General features: G+C 60.2%; 3 protein-coding genes across 8 annotated transcripts in view; all 3 read right to left on the reverse strand.

Annotated features, from left to right (window-relative positions):
* Nucleotides 1-4,772: 4,772 nt before the first annotated feature.
* On the reverse strand, nucleotides 4,773-8,152 carry Josd2 (Josephin domain containing 2). 4 transcript variants are annotated; one of them, XM_048329402.1, is made up of 5 exons: nucleotides 8,014-8,152; nucleotides 7,285-7,444; nucleotides 5,854-5,979; nucleotides 5,205-5,399; nucleotides 4,773-5,090 (listed from the first exon to the last, which is right to left on the reverse strand). In XM_048329402.1, exons 2-5 carry the CDS (start codon nucleotides 7,428-7,430, stop codon nucleotides 4,991-4,993), a joined length of 567 nt encoding a protein of 188 aa, XP_048185359.1. In that variant the 5' UTR covers nucleotides 7,431-7,444; nucleotides 8,014-8,152; the 3' UTR covers nucleotides 4,773-4,990. The 4 variants fall into 4 exon arrangements, with proteins under 4 accessions (XP_048185359.1, XP_048185358.1, XP_048185361.1 ...); XM_048329401.1 differs by having other exon boundaries at nucleotides 7,285-7,447; nucleotides 8,014-8,140; XM_048329404.1 differs by lacking the exon at nucleotides 8,014-8,152 and adding an exon at nucleotides 7,805-7,978.
* A 284-nt stretch (nucleotides 8,153-8,436) lies between these two features.
* Nucleotides 8,437-10,849, reverse strand: Aspdh (aspartate dehydrogenase domain containing). 3 transcript variants are annotated; one of them, XM_048329373.1, is made up of 7 exons: nucleotides 10,482-10,628; nucleotides 10,098-10,242; nucleotides 9,722-9,806; nucleotides 9,456-9,605; nucleotides 9,160-9,380; nucleotides 8,935-9,089; nucleotides 8,437-8,663 (listed from the first exon to the last, which is right to left on the reverse strand). In XM_048329373.1, the coding sequence occupies exons 1-7, from the start codon at nucleotides 10,534-10,536 to the stop codon at nucleotides 8,620-8,622; spliced, it is 855 nt and encodes a 284-aa protein (XP_048185330.1). In that variant the 5' UTR covers nucleotides 10,537-10,628; the 3' UTR covers nucleotides 8,437-8,619. The 3 variants fall into 3 exon arrangements, with proteins under 3 accessions (XP_048185330.1, XP_048185331.1, XP_048185329.1); XM_048329374.1 differs by having other exon boundaries at nucleotides 10,098-10,210; nucleotides 10,482-10,623; XM_048329372.1 differs by lacking the exon at nucleotides 10,098-10,242 and having other exon boundaries at nucleotides 10,482-10,849.
* Nucleotides 10,850-12,145: 1,296 nt separating this feature from the next.
* Nucleotides 12,146-15,737, reverse strand: part of Lrrc4b (leucine rich repeat containing 4B) — a 30,765-nt gene continuing 27,173 nt past the window's right edge. The window contains exon 3 of the mRNA XM_048329351.1: nucleotides 12,146-14,582. Coding sequence (XP_048185308.1) covers nucleotides 12,756-14,582 — 1,827 coding nt within the window. The 3' untranslated portion in view covers nucleotides 12,146-12,755. The remainder of the gene's footprint in view (nucleotides 14,583-15,737) is intronic.

Raw genomic sequence — 15,737 nt, forward strand, 5'->3', positions numbered from 1 at the left:
GATAAAGAGGAAGAGAATGGGAGGAGATGATGGGGAGGAAGAGATGGAAGAGGAGTTGCAGGAAAAGATAGAGGAGATGGAAGAGTTGGAGAAGATGAAGGGGATGGAAGACTTGTAGCCTCTCTCCCCCTCCCCCTTCCCTCCTCCCTCCCCCTGCACCTGCCCTGTGGAGCAAAGCAGAAAAGGATAGTGGACTGCATCCGGGTCTCTCCTGCTCCCCGCCCACCTCGCTCAGCCCAGCCTATCGGTAGGCACGGGCGTTCACCGCCTCTCCTCCTGTCCAATGAGAAAGCAGAGCGCTTCCACCGCCCAGCCCCTGGGCGGAGCTGAGCTGGCCCCGCCCCCCAGCCCTCGGTCTGGTGTGACGCTGGGCCTGGAGCACCGCAGGCGATCCGTAAGTGCAGGGAGAAGCAGAGGCTGAGACGCAGTTCAGCAGAGGGCGGAGGACAAGAGCAGGGTAGAGAAACGGCACGATTGCCTGGCATACCAGAAGTGCTCAATACATGTGTCCTAGCTTTAGAAAAGGGCAGAGACCTCAGAAAGACAAGGAGAGGACAACGAGTGGGACCAGGGAAGAAAGGAGGGCATGAGGAGAGAAAAAAAAATCGTTAGGTATTTGGTATACAGTAAGTGCCCAAAATGTGTCCATTCACTTCCCCCGGAGAGCAGAACACCAGGGGACGACAAGAGAGAAGAAAGAAAGGAAGTGGCAGGTGGCAGGAGGAGAGTAAGGGGGAGACAGCGCTCTGTAAGTCCCCTAGCACACAGGAGGTGCTCACTAAACACCCTGTCTTTGCCAGAGAGGAGAGAAGGGAAGCACAAAGGGCAGAAAGGCCTCTAATGGGGCCGTGCTCGCCATCATTAGGTAGCTAATAAATGCTGCTTTCTCCAGGAGTGGAGCCAGAGCCCCGGGAGGGCAGCAGGGGACACTGAGGAAGGGGTGGGGACATCGTAGGTGCACAGCACTGTCTGTCCCCTCCCCAGGGCCACTCCACCCTTCCCAGGACTCCCCCCATACCTGCTAGGAGGAGAGGAGCAGGGGCCCTGTCTGTTTGCCTGCTCCCTGCCTCCCTGATTCTGTTGAGTATATGGGGGTTCGCCTGTGTCCTGCTGCCTCTCATAGGAATTTGCCCCCCCACCATATCTGCACCTACCTAGCTCTCTCCCAGTGTACCCATCTGAGTCATCCCCACCCGGGCATCCCACCACCCTTCTCCCAGGGGCCAGGCGGGCTCAGGTCAAGGCAGAGAAGGAAAGAAGGAAAGAAGGAGGCCAGAGGAGCAGAGCCTAGGACAGAACCAGCTTTATTGAGTGGAAACGCGGTACAGGGCTGGCTCCATCCCCAGCAGAGCCCAGCGGAGCTGACAGGTGGCAGAGGAGAGGAAGGATACAGTGGAGGGAGTGGTGGGGGACAGACAGACATGGAGGAAGGGTGGGGGACATGGAGAAAGGGATAGTGAGATGAGGGGAGGCAGAGAGAGGGGAAAGCAGAGAAAGAATAAGACTGAGACAGACATACAGATGAAAGAGAACTGAGATAGAGGCAGAGAGATGGGTCAGAAAGAGACAGACAGAAAGAGAGAGACAGAGAGACTGAGAGACCAAGAGAGAAGAGACACAAGGAGAAAGGGAGGGGCAGAGAGAGAGAGAAAGAGACATCAGAGATCAAGAGAGAAGAGACACAGGATAAAGGGAGGGCAGAGAGAGACAGAGACAGTTCAAGAGATCGAGAGAGAGGGAGAGAGAGATCAGAGAGAGAGGGGAACAAGAGAGACAGATAAATGAGAGACCAAGAAACAGATGAGGTAGTGAGAGAGAGAGAGAGAGGCTGAGAGAGAAGAGGAGAAGCAAAGAGAGAGGGAGGGCAGAGAGAGACAGAGAGAGAGATCAGACAGACTGAGACCAAGAGAAAAGAAGAGACAAAGAGAGTGGGAGGGGAGAGAGAGAGAGGAGAGAGAGGAAAGAGAGAGAGAGAGAGAGAGAGAGAGAGAGAGAGAGAGAGAGAGAATATTGTAGGGGAAAGGCAAAGTGAACCAGAGACAGAGAAAGGGGGACAGGGAGACAGAGATGGAGTCGTGGTCAAGAAAGGATGGGAGGGAGACCGAAGGGAAAGGGTGGGAGGCAGATGGGGAGATGAAGAGGAGAAGGGGCCGGAGGCGGCCCAGGTTGGGCTGGCGGAGATATGGCCCCTCTCACCTGGTATCAGCAGCTGCAGCCCCCGGCCCTGAACTGGGAGATTTAAGGGGTGCCTGTGGGGGGCGGTCCGTCACCCCCACCACCTTATCTGGCCAGACCCAGGCACTGCAGCTAAATTGGGCATCAGCTGTCAGCCCAGGCTGCCAGACAGCTGCAATTCCTCCCTCCCTCCCCCCTCCCCCAAGCCCTCATGAGGGTCTGCCTGGACACCCCCAAACTGCAGCTGAAAACTCATGCCTAGCTCTGGGACCCACATGGTGGGTGTCCTTGGTGAAAGGGCAACTTTTTGAGATCCCAGGGACTCCCCTGAAAAGTGGGGTGCCAGTAAGAGGGCAGTGAGGGGGCAGGGGTCCAGCCCCACAGGAACAAATGGGACAGGCCCAGCTGCCACCAGGCAAAGGAGGGGCTGCCCCTCCCCATCCCCAAGGTCCGCACTCCAGACCTTATATGGCCATCTCTGAGGATGAGGACGCACCTGGGAGGTGGCCACCACTGCCCCCAGCCCGGAATAGAAACCCTCAGGGCCCTGCCAGCTGCCACCACTCCACCAGGACTGGACAGATGACAGGTGAGGGGAGGGACTGTAGGGAGAGGGGGGAGGAGGGCAGGGGGTCCAGCCAGGGGCACTGAGAGAGACAAAGGGAGGAACAGGCAGGGCCTCAGGAGGGCTGGGCCCCAAGGCTGGGGTGTCTGGACCCCCCATCAGCAGCCCTGTACCCCCCTACTTGACTTTCCACTTTGCCACTGCCCTTGACCTTGGACATCCTGGGAGCTGAGACACCCTGCGTCTCCACGCCTTTTTTTTTCTTTTTATTAGCTTTCTGCCAGGCGTCTGTGCCCTGCCTCCTTGGGTCCAGGCACAAGTTCCTTGCCCAGATGAGAAGCCCTACCCCAGAATGTCCCCCACTTGTGTCTCAGAGTCTCTGACCTGGGTCCCCCACCTCCAGGCTTCACAGGCCTCTCCCAGCCTACTGAGCGCAGATCTCCCCCACACCCACTTTCCCCACACTTTTGGGGCCCAGGGCCAGACTTTCTTCTCCTTGTCCCTCCCCCTCTTCAGGTGCCTCTGCCCTCCTATCCCATCTCTTCTTGCCTTCCTGGGGCTCCTCCCCACCCAGCCCCCCTCTGTCCCCACAGCCCAGCACTGGCTGGTGTTGCCTCCCCCTCCCCCCCACTCCCACCCCGGGGCCTGCCGGTCTGCCGGCTGCCAGGCTGCCTCATCTTTCATCACCTCCCCAAATAACCACTGCGATAATAAAACGGCGGCAGGCGGCGCCGTCCTTTCCAACTCCAGGCTCAGGCTCTTTCTCCGCTCCCACGGCCATGCCGGTGACTTGGCCCTGTCCGCAGGGCCCTGCCCTTCCTCTCCTTCCCATGGTGACCTCTGGGAGCCTGTGTGATGCCCAGAGCCTCGCATCCGTGTTCGTCTAGCCTGGCATTGGGGGCATGTGCTGCTGACTGCTCCAGCTCTGATGTCCATCAGGCCCGAGGTGACACCAGAGGACAATGGGGCCACAAGAGGCAGCTGGCCTCGGGGAGCCTAATGGCATCTCCCCATGGGGTTCCGTTGCCCCCTCTTCCCATCAGGACTGCTGGGACCCCAGTCCCCCACTCAGTGAGGCCCAGTACCTCAGGGCGGGGGGTGTGTGTGGGATGTGTGCTTCCTATGCTTGCAGTGGAGCTCAGAGCCCCAAGGTGGGGTCCTCTGGTGGCATTGGGATTTGAACTCAGGGCCCTGGGCTTGCTGGGCTGGTTGTGCTGTGGCTAAGCCATGCCCTGCCAGCTGTTTCCAGTGGTTACTTTAGGACAAGGCCTCCCTTCTCACCCAGTGCTTATTTCAGGCTCCTCACTGTCCCTGCGAGGACAGGTGAGTATCAAGTCCAGCCTCCTCCACTGAGGTGGAGTGTTCCAGACTTTTCCTTGGGCTGATTTGGAACCTTGATCCTCTGGATCTCAGCCTTTCAGATAGTTTGGGATGACCCATATATGCAACTGTGCCAAGCGCTGTGTTAAGGGGTCCTGTGAATTTTTCTTCCCTGGGCTGGCCTCACATCACAATCCTCCCCATCTCAGCCTCCCAAGTAGCTAAGGTTATAGATGATGTAGCAATCTGGTGCCAATCTTTGTTTCCTTCTTCCTTTCTTTTCTTTTTTCTTTTTGACACAGGGCCCTACTACATAGCCAAGGCAGGCTTCAAACTAGCACCATCCCTGCTTCACCTCAGGAGTGTCCCACCACACCTAGTGCCCTTTACAGCTTTTAAGGGCCCCTGTGATTCATCCAGCCATCCTGAGTCCAAGCTCTCAGTCTCCATGTTGTGAGGCCATGTACAGCTCGATGCCACCTGGGGACTTTCTTCCCTGCTCCTAGAGCCACCAAGTCTGGGTGCTGGGCTACTGGACAACTTTGGGGACCATACTTCTGCCTCCTGGGCAGTGACCAGACCTGAGGATAAGGATCGAATTCACTTTCTGTTCACTTGGCAGTGGGCACAAGTCCCCCAGTGGGCCCTTGGCCTCTCCCACCACAGGGACATCTGGCCTCTGGTGGGGGACAGCAGGATGGGGCTCATCACAGGCAGGTGGCAAACCAAAGGATTTATTGAGGCAGCAGCGGCATTGGGGAGTGGGGATGTGAGGAAGGGCGGGGTCCTCCCTGGGGCCCGTGGGGCACAGGCCCTTCCTTCCCTGGAACTCCCTGGGTGTTCCCCAAGCAGGGATGCCCAAGGTGGGCACCAGCAGGCAGTCTGCGTAGCGGGGAGGCGGTATGGGTCTGCCTGTCCGCAGCCCTGTGGTCAGTCTGTCCGTAGCCAGCAGCCCGCCTCCTCCACCTCTTTGGTCACCACCAGCAGCACCTCACACAGGCCCTGGGCCAGGGCGGCTGCCAGGAAAGTCCTGGGTATGACAATGGGAGAGACTGAGGCCCATCCAGCCTTGGTATGTCCTGGGGACTTGAGGGGGGTGTCCAAGGTCCAGTTTCCGACCTGGACCAATTCCACCACAGCTCACCTGACGCCGTCCTCACCCCCCAGGGCCTCGGGGGCACGCAGCTTGGAGTCCAAGTTGTAGTAGATGCCATCTACCTGGCGCAGGGCCACCCAGTGCCGGCGGCGCAGTGGCAGGGACAGAAGTCCCAGGGATACAGGCGACGGCAGGTTCAGGATGAGCCCTAGCACCTGGGGCAGTGCCAGCTGGGATAGGGGCCTGAGGGCCAGGGGGCCAGGGGAGCCCAGGGTCAGGCCCCTCCTGCCTGGCCCTGGCTTCCTGCTACCCAGTTGGCAGCTGTCGTGACTCCTGCGGCTGCCCTGTTCTTGTCCACCCTGCTCCAGCCCCCATCAGTTCTCACTGCCTGCCAGCCATAGCCTGTCTCTTTTATCTAATTTATCTGGCATTTTGAGACAGTGTCTCACTGTGTGGCCCAGGCTGGCCTGGAACTCACCCTTCTCCTGTCTCCAGCTCCCCCAACTGCTCATCTTCTTCCTCCTGAATCTCCATCCTTCTGGACTCCCAAAGTCCCACAGGTCCAGCCTTCTATTCCCCATCCTGAGTGCCCAGTGGCAATCCTACCCCTCATCCACAGGCCTCACAATCCAACCAACCCCCACCGGTCCCAGCCTCCCACCCCCATGGGTCCACGCCGCCCTCCGAGCCTCCCTACCTCCTCCTATCCCACCACACAGCCGCCAGGCCCAGCCCCTGCAGGGCAGCCATGATCACGTTGACGTCATAGTTGCCAGTGCCCAGCAGGCTGCGATGGGGGTTCAGCCGGGAGTCTGGGGCCAACCTGGTGGGAGGGCAGAGTCTTCAGCACATCCTTGGATATCCCCTACTCTAAGAGGGGTCTCCTGACCCCTAGGCTGGCTCTCTCACTGCCCATATATCTGGGTTTGAATCCCCTGCATCTCTAACTTGGGGCTGCACTGCCCTTTCCTTGCCCACAGCCCTCCCTGGCACCTCAGCCCCCAGGACAGGGTCCTTCCCACTGCCATTCGTGCCTTGCATGACCCCAGCACCAGCCCTTCCCAGCCACCTGTCTCCAGCTATGCCCTGAACCCCAGCCTTCTGGCTAGCTCTTCCCAACCCAGCCACCACATGCCCCTCTGGGACCTGCTTTCTGAACAATTGTACCTTTGTTCCCAGCTAGGAACAGGGGGCAGGGGAGGGGGAAGTGGGGGGGGGGGGACTGTGGCTTATTTTTCTGTTTCCCAGGCCATGTCCCTCAGAAAAGGGCTCTTATGTGACTCAGCTCTGGGTCACCAACAGGGCCTGAAAGAGTCCAGCAACCCCTGTTATGAGTGACAGAGGTGGCCTTGGGCTAGGGTGGCCCCCAGAAAGGTCCTGGGCAGGAGGCGTGGGGAATTAGAAAATTACTTCTATAAATGCTATAATTGTCTGTGTGAAGATGTTGTGGTCCCTAGGCTGTGACCATGAGGGGAGAGTCCCCCTCTCACTGGACAAGGACCCTGGCCCCCAGGATTATGTGGGGGCACTGACTGGATGGGAGAGACTAGAGGCATGGAGGGTGGGATGGAGGCTGGAAGGAAGGTCCGGGCAGCAGAGGACCAGGCTTGAGCTGGAGCCACACCTGTGGGGCTGATGGACATGGATGAGGCAGAGTGTAAAGAAGTGAGGAACATCCAGGCTGTGAGGCGGACACAGCCATGCCACTCAGAAGCAACAGCCTGTGCAGACCTAGAAGCAGCACACTGGGGCTCATCTGTGGACTGCAGAGTCTGATTTGAAGGGAGCAGTGAGGGGTGAAGCTGCAGAGGCAAGTGGGAGCAGAGCATGCAGGCCCTGGATGTGGCTGAGGGAACTGGGGTGTTCCTTAAAGGTACTAGGGAGCCTGGAGGGAAGGTAGAGTGAGCTCTGAACCTGTGTGTAGCCGGACTGGAGAAGGAACACTGGCATCTGGGAGGTTATGACTAGGACCCAGATAAGAGATGGCTGGGCCTGAGCTGATCTGAAGCCGGGGGCATGGGCAGGGGCAGGAAGCTCCAGGCCTGGCAGGTGGTGGGGCACTGGGGACCCAGGTGAGCTACTGCGCCTGAGGGAAGCCCGCATCTCCAGGGCAAGGGCTGACAGTCACCTCTTGCAGATCTCATCGGCGGCCTCCTGGCTAAAGAGTTGCTGCTGGAGCACGTTGTTGAGGGCATGCACAGCGCACAGCTCCAGGCGCTGCCGCTCGTGGTACACGGAGGGTGGGTTCGGCCGCGCTTCTGGGGCCTGGGACATATCGTCCTCGGCTCCTGCTGGGGTTGGGGTGGGGAGAAGATGCTCAGGGACCAGGCCTCCAGCAGGAGCCCGGGCACCACCACTGAAGTGGGGGCTGAGGGCAGCCTGCGAGGACTCTGGACCCCAGCCCTGCTTCTTGGGCTGTGTTTCTTGGCAACAGAGGCGCCTCCATCCCATAGTGCTAGAGAAAAAGCTCACTTCCATACACCTGGCAACCATTCCCATCACGTCCCTTAAGTGAAAGGGTCCCCATTACCATCACCTATCAACAGAGGATCCAGCTCCCTCCAGCCCCTAGGTAAAGCACGGTTTCTTCCTGGTTACCTAGCAACAGAATACACCCCTGACACTAGGTGACAAAGTCTTCTAATTACCTGGCAATGGAGCACTCCTCTCCTGTCCATAGGTAACAGGGTCTCTTCCGGTTGCCTAGCAACAGGGCCCCCGCCCGTCACCAGGCAACCAGATCCCCTCACCGTATCACCTGGCAACCAGGCCCTCCACCCGGAAACCAAGTAACAGAGCCCTTTCCCGACCCGTACCCAATCACGGCGCCCACCCTTTGCCTAGAGACGCCCCTCACCCCGCCTGCCTCTCCGCTTCCCTGAGCCAGGGGCTCCCGCATCCCCCTGGGCCGCGGCTCCGGGTTCTGAGTGCCGGGCGGGACACACCGCGCTGACTGGGCAGGCGGGATGGACTGCAGATCCCAGCGACCTTCGCGAGCTGGACTACAACACCCAGCGGGCCCCGCGACACGCTGGCTTTCTAGGGACCGTCTAGGACCCACGTGGCCCGGAAGTCCGCTATGGCTTCAACGCGAGACTACAACTCCCGTGGGTCTCTACTAACAAATCCCGGAAATGCCCTGCGGAAGTTAGACCCTTCGCGTACTCTCTCGCTCGCTGCTACCCCGGAAGATGGCGGGGAGTAGAATGGGCTCTCGCGAGGATTTTTATGAGATTTGCTCACGTATATGGCGCGTGCAGACGACCTGTGACGTCACACAGAGCTACAGTAACCCGGTTTATTCTGACACCATGCGCCGTGGGCACACAATGTGTGACGTCAGAGGGGCAACTGGAACCCGAGGGGCCAGAGCCCGGGGTCCGCAGGGCCTCTGATCCTTACGGAGGCCGGAGGGGGCGGGCTCCAGGAGAGCTGGCAGGGACGAGAGAGGGGCGGGAATTCCTCAGCAGAGATGGATCCCGGGTCTGGAGGGCAGCCGGCAACAGCCTGCGCAGGAGAGACGGAAAGCTGGGGCACAGATACGTGGAGGGGTGGATAGTGATGGAGGAAAGGGTGGGGGAAGAGACTGACCGACGCACAGACAGGCAAAGAGACCCAAAGAGGGGCTGAAGACTTAGAATTAGTCACGGAGTGAGAAGGTTAAGGAGAATCAGGGGTACAGATATACTGAGCCAGAACCAGGGCTGGAGACCCCTGCACTTGGCAGAGGCCAGGGAGAGAGAAAGGCCTCTGGCACTGGGCAGGGGCCTGGCCTCACCCAGAAGACTATGCCAGAAGGCTGTGACAGTGGCAGAGCCTGTCACAGCCCCTGGCGCGGCAGGGTTCTCTCTGTGAGTGTGCACAGCGAAGCTCTGGCCCGTGGGGCCTGGGGGTCCTCGCAGCTCCACGTCCACCACATGCATGTCCCTGAGGCTACAGCAAGGAGGATGGTCAGTGTGGTCCACCCAGACTCAGCCCCACCCCACTACTCAGCTCTGCTCACCTGAGATCTGCCACAAGCACGCCAATCACGTTGTCAAAACCCAGGCTTGGAGCAGCCAGGGCAGCCGCTGCCATAGTGTTGGAGTTTTGGGGAGCAAGGGGACACAGCCCACGAACAGGACCTTCATAGAGCACGGTGCGAGGCCTGGTGCTGCGGGCTGCAGCCAGGGGTCCCTGGAGGCGGAAGCCATCTGGGTGTGTGGCCATGGTGACTTGAAGACTCTAGAAGCAAGGGCTAGGGTGAGGGGCTAGGGTCAACAGGCCCTGCTCTGGTGCTGCCGGACCACCGAGCCTCACCTGGAGACCTCCCGCAGCATCCAGTCGGCTGATGTCCTCAGTTCCCCACAGAGCCCCTCGAGCCACAAACACAGAGTGATCCCATTGTCTTGAGGCTTCCAGGAGCTGCTGCTCTGTGGTGGGGTCAGCCAGGGCGGAGGCAGACCCCACCTGTGGTGGTGGGATGGCAGAAAGGACCCAGATCAGGAACAGGTTGCTGATTTGGGGTGCAGTGTGGCTGTGCCAGAAGTGGTAGGGGCCTGGGTTATGGACTGAGGGGGGCTCACCAGAAGGTTGGCATGGTGCAGGATTTGTGCCCCAGACTCGTGGATTACTTGGGGGTGGGCCACTTCTACCACAAGGTCAGGGTGCCTGGGTGGGAGGGAGAGACAGGGCAGAGACTTGTGTGGGTGGGGTGGTGGTGGTGAGATTTTCAGGAAATTGGGCCTCCCCTCCCCCAGGTCTCTCAGGGTCTTTGGAGGCCTGTCTGTCACTCCTCATCCTGGCCTAGGGAGGAGAAATGGGATGTGTTAGCTTTTCTCATTTTCTATTTGGGTGCACCAAGGCCCAGAGGTGAGTAAGGGACTAGGCTGAGACCACACAGCAGCTAAAGACAAGCAGCTAGGGCATTTTAAGCTTCTCCTGTTTGGTAAGGCCACTGACCTTTCCCCAAGGGTGGCCAGGTTGTGAAGCTGCAGGGAGAGGGGCACGCTCCCTGCCATCCGTCCTGGGTCACGGTTCCAGACAAAAACAAGTTCCAGGCCCAGCTCTGATCCCTGAGCCAGAAGGTGAGAGACAAGAGACTGTCCTGGGGGAGAAAAGGAGCGGAGCGGGCTAGAGGTCCAGAGGGAAAGGGTGGGGGAGAGAGAGAGAGGGAGGGAGGGAGAAGGGGAAAGAGAGACCCAGAGGGAAAGAAGGGCAGAGAGGCTGGGCTGGCAGGTCTGGGGTACACAGACACAGATACAGGTCTGGTTGTGGAGAGCAGAGGAGATTCTGGGACTTCTGCAAGATGCTCCAGGAAGGAGGCCTGGATGGTCAGAGACTCACCTAGTCGGCCATAGCCCACAACCCCCACTTTCCTCGGGACCTTGTCCAGGGCCATGTCCGTCCACCTGCTGGGCTACTGGCTGCCCTACTCCCAGACCAGGGCAGCTGCAGACCTTTGGACTTTTGACCCTTGAGCCTTTCTGGAACCTTCCTGTGACCAGATGTGTGGCAATGGGCCCTCCCCCAAGTTCTCTCTGTCCTCCTGTCCTGGGCAGGGGAATTTGGGGGCTCAGGATCTTGCATGCCAACCCCCTTCGGTTCTTTCCTCTGCATCCCACGCTCCCCCCTTCCTGCTCATGTGGAAAATTCCTTCTGCAGTCCCCGCCTTTCTCTCGGGCTGGCCAGGTTGTCATGGAAACTGCATCCTGCTTGGGGCAGGCAGAAGAGCTGTGACAGGGACTCTGGGCCCTCAGCCCAGCGCCTGGCTCCCAGGTCCCAGCTCCCCACCCCTGTGGGAGGGGGGCAGGCCTGCTCCTGTGGACTTCTCTGGAGCAGTAGGGGTGGCAGAGCTTGCTATGCCCAGGCCTCAGTGGGCCCAGTACTGCCCAGCCTCATGGAGGGGGGATGGTGTCTCTGCACCCTTCAGCTCTAGCCAGAGCCCCTCCTGCCTGTCTCTGATTGTCCTTCAGTTCACCTTGATGGCCCACCTTTCACCCACAGGCCCGTCCCCAGCCCCTTTGTATTCCTGTTTGTCAAACCCTCTCCCCCATCACAGAAGAGGAAGCTCTTGCCTTGGGGAGTCTCCGAGTGCCCCAAGATGCCACTGCCCTGGCACATAGATGGTGGTTGCGGCTGCAGCATGCTGCCTACCAGCCCCCACCGCCGCCACCTGGTACCGCCTTGCCATTGCCATGGCAACCAGGGAAGAGAGCCTGAAAGCTGCAGCAGGGCGCTGCTTAGTCTCAGGCCCAGGGAGATAGGGCCCAGGACAGGACTCACTGTGTCACTGTCACCATAGATAAGGGAGGAATGGGCTCTACGAGCCCCTAAGGTGAGAGTGTGATAAGATCCTCAGACTGTAGACAGAATAAAGGGCAAGGCCCAGGCATGCAGAGCCCTGTGCAGATCCTCCATGGCCCCCCAGGGTGCTGTTGGTTGGGGTGGGGGACTTCTGATCTTCCCAGTCTGTGGTGGACTCCAGCTTGGGCTTGAGTATCCCTACAGTGCTCAGAGCAGTGAGGTCTAAGGGCCAGGCTGAACCAGGGAAAAGGACTGGGTGCTGGGTGGTTTGCCCCAGTGTTGGCCCGGGTGGCACATGGGGGGGAGGGGTGACTGCATGGCTTGGCTTGTGGCCCTGAACTGTGGACACCTTGGTTCTCCCCCCCCCCCCCCAGGTCATACTGTCCTTGCCAGGCCCAGCACTCCTCATGTCTGCTGACCTTCCAGGGTGGTGCCCCTGAGTGTGGCTGCTGCCCTCCAGGTCATCAGTAGGCTCTGAGGTCCCACCCACCCACTGCTGGCCCCTGCGGTGCCTGCCATCCTGTGGGACAGACTGGTTTGGCCGTGGTGATGGGTGGAGTTGTCACCTAGAGGGAAGCCCTGTTCCCACCTGGCCCTCCACAACTCGATGCCCTCCACATCAGGGGGGCCCTCACCCCACACTTTTGTTTCCTGACCCCTTCATGCTTTTCATGACCAAAAAAATGTTTAAACTTTTTCCGTGTTTTTTTTTTAAAGTAATTACAGAGCAGGTAGTCATTGACGCAAACCTTCCTTCAGTATCAAAAGAGTCTGTGGGTCAGATGGGGCCGGGCGGTGGGGGCCTCCTTTCCACCGCCAGCCGGGCCAAGCCGGAGTGGGGGTCCCCACTGGGGACTGGGGGTATGGGGTATCGCCGTGGCGACGCGTTTGTCTCTTGGATTTGGAAGGTGGAGGAGTGGAAGGGAAGGACAGGCGTCAAACTGTAACAAAAGAAAGAAAGAAAAAAAAAAAAGAACCGTAAAAGGAGGGGCGGTTGGGTGGGTGGGGGTCAAGGGAAAAAGGGCACCGCTCAAAAAAAAAAAAAAAAAAAAAAGCTCCTCTTCCCTGGAAGGCGGTGGATGGGGGACAGGAGAACAAGGCGGCCAAGCGAGGGGCTCGGCCACCTCTCTAAGATCCCCGCGTCCCCTCTGGGCACCGGGATGGGTAGGGCGTGGCCCGGAGCCCCAACTTCAGCGGCCCTCTCCTGCCGACCCTGCGCGCGCGTCCAGGGGCCGGGCCCCGGGAAGTGGGAGCCAGGAGACCCGGAGGGCTGGGAGCCGGGGGCGGGGGGGAAGACCCGGGCCATCCTCGGCCTCAGATCTGCGTCTCTTGCACGTTCTCCTTGGAGCCGCTTTTGAAGAGCAGAGGTTCGTGAATGGAGTTGAGGCCCCCGGGGCCCTTGCCCCCCCCACCCGGGTTGCCCCCGCCGTAGTGCGCCTTGAAGGCGGCCGCCACGTAGTGGTGGTGGTTGAGGTGGTCGCGCTCCAGGGCGGGCAGGGCCAGGTGGCTGTCCCCACCCGCGCCCCCTGCTACGGCGGCGGCGGCAGCCACAGAGACGGCGGAGGCGGCGGGCAGCTCGTCCTCCACGTTGATGATCTCCACGGTGCGCGTGGGCCCGTGGTGCTTGTGGAGCTGGTGCTGCTTGCGCAGCTTGTAGAAGGCCACCAGCATGACGGCCGCCATGAAGGTGATGGCCACGAAGCAGCCGATGATGATCTTGGTGGTCTTCATGACGTCGTCCAGGTCCTTGAGCGCGTTCTCCGTCACGTCCGTGATGGGCACCGTGAACGGTTTCTCCGTGGGCCGCGACGAGCGCGGCGCAGGCGCGGCGGTGGAGGCGGAGGGGGCTCCGGCCGCGTCCCCGGGCCGGCCCGCGCCCCACGCGCCGTCCGTGGTGGGCCCCGGGGGCTCCTTGTCAGTGCCGCGGGGCTGCAGAGCCTCCTCACCGGGCTGCGTCTCCAGAGTCTCCACGGTGACGGTGGTGAAGTAGGTGTAGCCTCCGGCCGCGCCCCCGGGGCCCCCCACGCCGCCCCCCGCGCCCCCGGGCCCCGCACCGCCGGGTCCGGGCTCCACGGCCGACACGTTGAGCGTGGCGGACGCCGTGGTGTTGCCCGCCGAGTTGGTGACCATGCAGGTGTACTGGCCGGTGTCCTGCACCGTGACGTTGGTGAAGTTGAGCGTGCCGTCGTGCAGGACGGAGATGCGCACGCGGTAGGAGCCGTGCGTCATCAGCGTGCCGTTGGGCGTCAGCCAGTTCACCGACGTCATGGACGTGCCCGTGCGGCACTTGAGCTCGGCCGCCATGCCCTCAGTGACGTTCAGGTCGGTGGGCGGCTCCACGATGACGGGCGCGTAGCAGGTGAAGTGCGATTGGTCGAGCTCGCCGATGTAGCGCCCCTTGAGGCCGGCGGGCGCGTGGCAGCGCGCGCAGCACGTCGTGTTGCTGGGCACGGTCTCCTTCAGCCACCAGCTGAGCCACAGCACGTCGCAGTTGCAGTGCCACGGGTTGTGGTTGAGGTGCACGCGCTCGAGGCGGTGCAGGGGCGTGAACAGGTCGTGGGGCAGAGACATGAGGTTGTTGTGCGACAGGTTGAGCTCCTCCAGCGACTTGAGGTCGTCGAAGGCGTTGCGCTCGATGGTGGCCACCTGCGCGTGCATGAGCCACAGCTTCCGCAGGCTGGTGAGGCCCTGGAAGGAGCCGGGCCGGATGAGGTCCAGCCGGTTGCCCGACAGCTCGAGCTCCTCCAGGCGCACGAGGGCCGTGAGGTTGGGGATGTCCTTGAGGTCGCACATGCCCAGGTTGAGGTAGCGCAGGTTCACCAGGCCCTCGAAGGCCGCCTCCGAGATGTACTCCAGCCGCTTGAGCTCGCCCAGGTCCAGGCGCCGCAGCGACGGCACGCGGTTGAAGGCGTACGAGGGGATGCTCTCGATGGGGTTGTTGCGCAGCCACAGCTCCCGCAGCTTGGACAGGTACTCGAAGGCCTGCGTGGGCACCGTGCTCAGCCGGTTGTCGAACAGCTCCAGTGTGTTCAGGCTGGGCAGCCCGTTGAAGGCACCCACCTCAATCTTGCGGACCAGGTTCTTGCTCAACTGCAGGATCTCCAGGTGCCGCAGGTGCTTGAAGGTGTCGGTGCGGATCACCTGTGGGGAGGGGGAGGGGGAGAGGGGCAGGACACAGAGGTGCGTGGGTCAGTCGTGGGCCAGCCACTGGGTTCTATCCTCCTACCATTTTGGCTGCCCGCGCCCCCGGGTGGGAGCAGATGCGACACCTGCCATGGGGCCCCTGATCATTGCCATCCAAGGAGCCATCCCCGGGCACATGGTACCGGACAAAGCAGGATCTATGCAGGGGTGGGGGGAGCGAGTGCCACGTGTTCCACGTGGGGTCACTGGGCCGGTTTCTGGACGAGGGCATTGTGCTTGACAGGGGTGATAAAACACGCCTGTAATCCCGGCTACTTAGAATGTGAATGAAACTCAGAACCTGCTGACTACCGAGGAGGCTTGAGATCAGAAGGATCGAGGTTCAAAGTCAACGCTGGGAGAGAATGTTTATGAGAGCACCCCCTAGACAACCCCTCCCCTTGAACCAATAAAAAGCTCGGGGGTGGTGGGACACGGCTTGTCATCCTGCTCCAAGCAGGCCGGGACTTAAACCATCAGGCCCTATCAGAAAAAAGCAAAAGGGGATGGGGGCGTGGCCTCAGTGAATGTGGCTAGAGTGGGTGTGGCCAGTGCGAGCGCCAGCTGGGTGGGCGTGGTCTTTGATGGGCGGGGCTCGAGTGGTAGCCACCTGACTAACAAGTGCAAGACCCTGACCACAAAGGCCCAGTCCTGCAATAATGCCAGTACCCGTACACTTCAAATGGGACGCTGTTATTCCTATGCAATGACACCTATTTAGACAAGCAAAAAAGAATGAATAGGAATTCTGGCAGCTAACACTCACTGAGTACTTATTTGGTTATTTCACCAGCAATGACTCATTTAATCCTGTGGGACAGGGAATATTTCGAGTTGCTCAACACTCCCAACTCCAAAATCTATCCAGTGCAAACCAGAGTTTTCAACATTTTGGTACTATGCTACTGAGCCCAGTCTTCATATTCCTCTGTAGCTGCGGTATCTAGTGCATGCTACAGAGTCCAGCTACTGGTTCAGATGGCATCTCTTGAACTTTTAGGCTCTGGCTAGCCTCAAACTTAGATCCCCTCAATCTCTGCTTCCCAAGTAACTAGGATTACAGGCTTGAGCTACCATGCCCTGCATCAAAGGTTGAACATATGGGAAAGTGTG

This window comes from Perognathus longimembris, chromosome 20, assembly GCF_023159225.1.
Source record: "Perognathus longimembris pacificus isolate PPM17 chromosome 20, ASM2315922v1, whole genome shotgun sequence".
NCBI classification, from domain to species: Eukaryota; Metazoa; Chordata; class Mammalia; order Rodentia; family Heteromyidae; genus Perognathus; species Perognathus longimembris.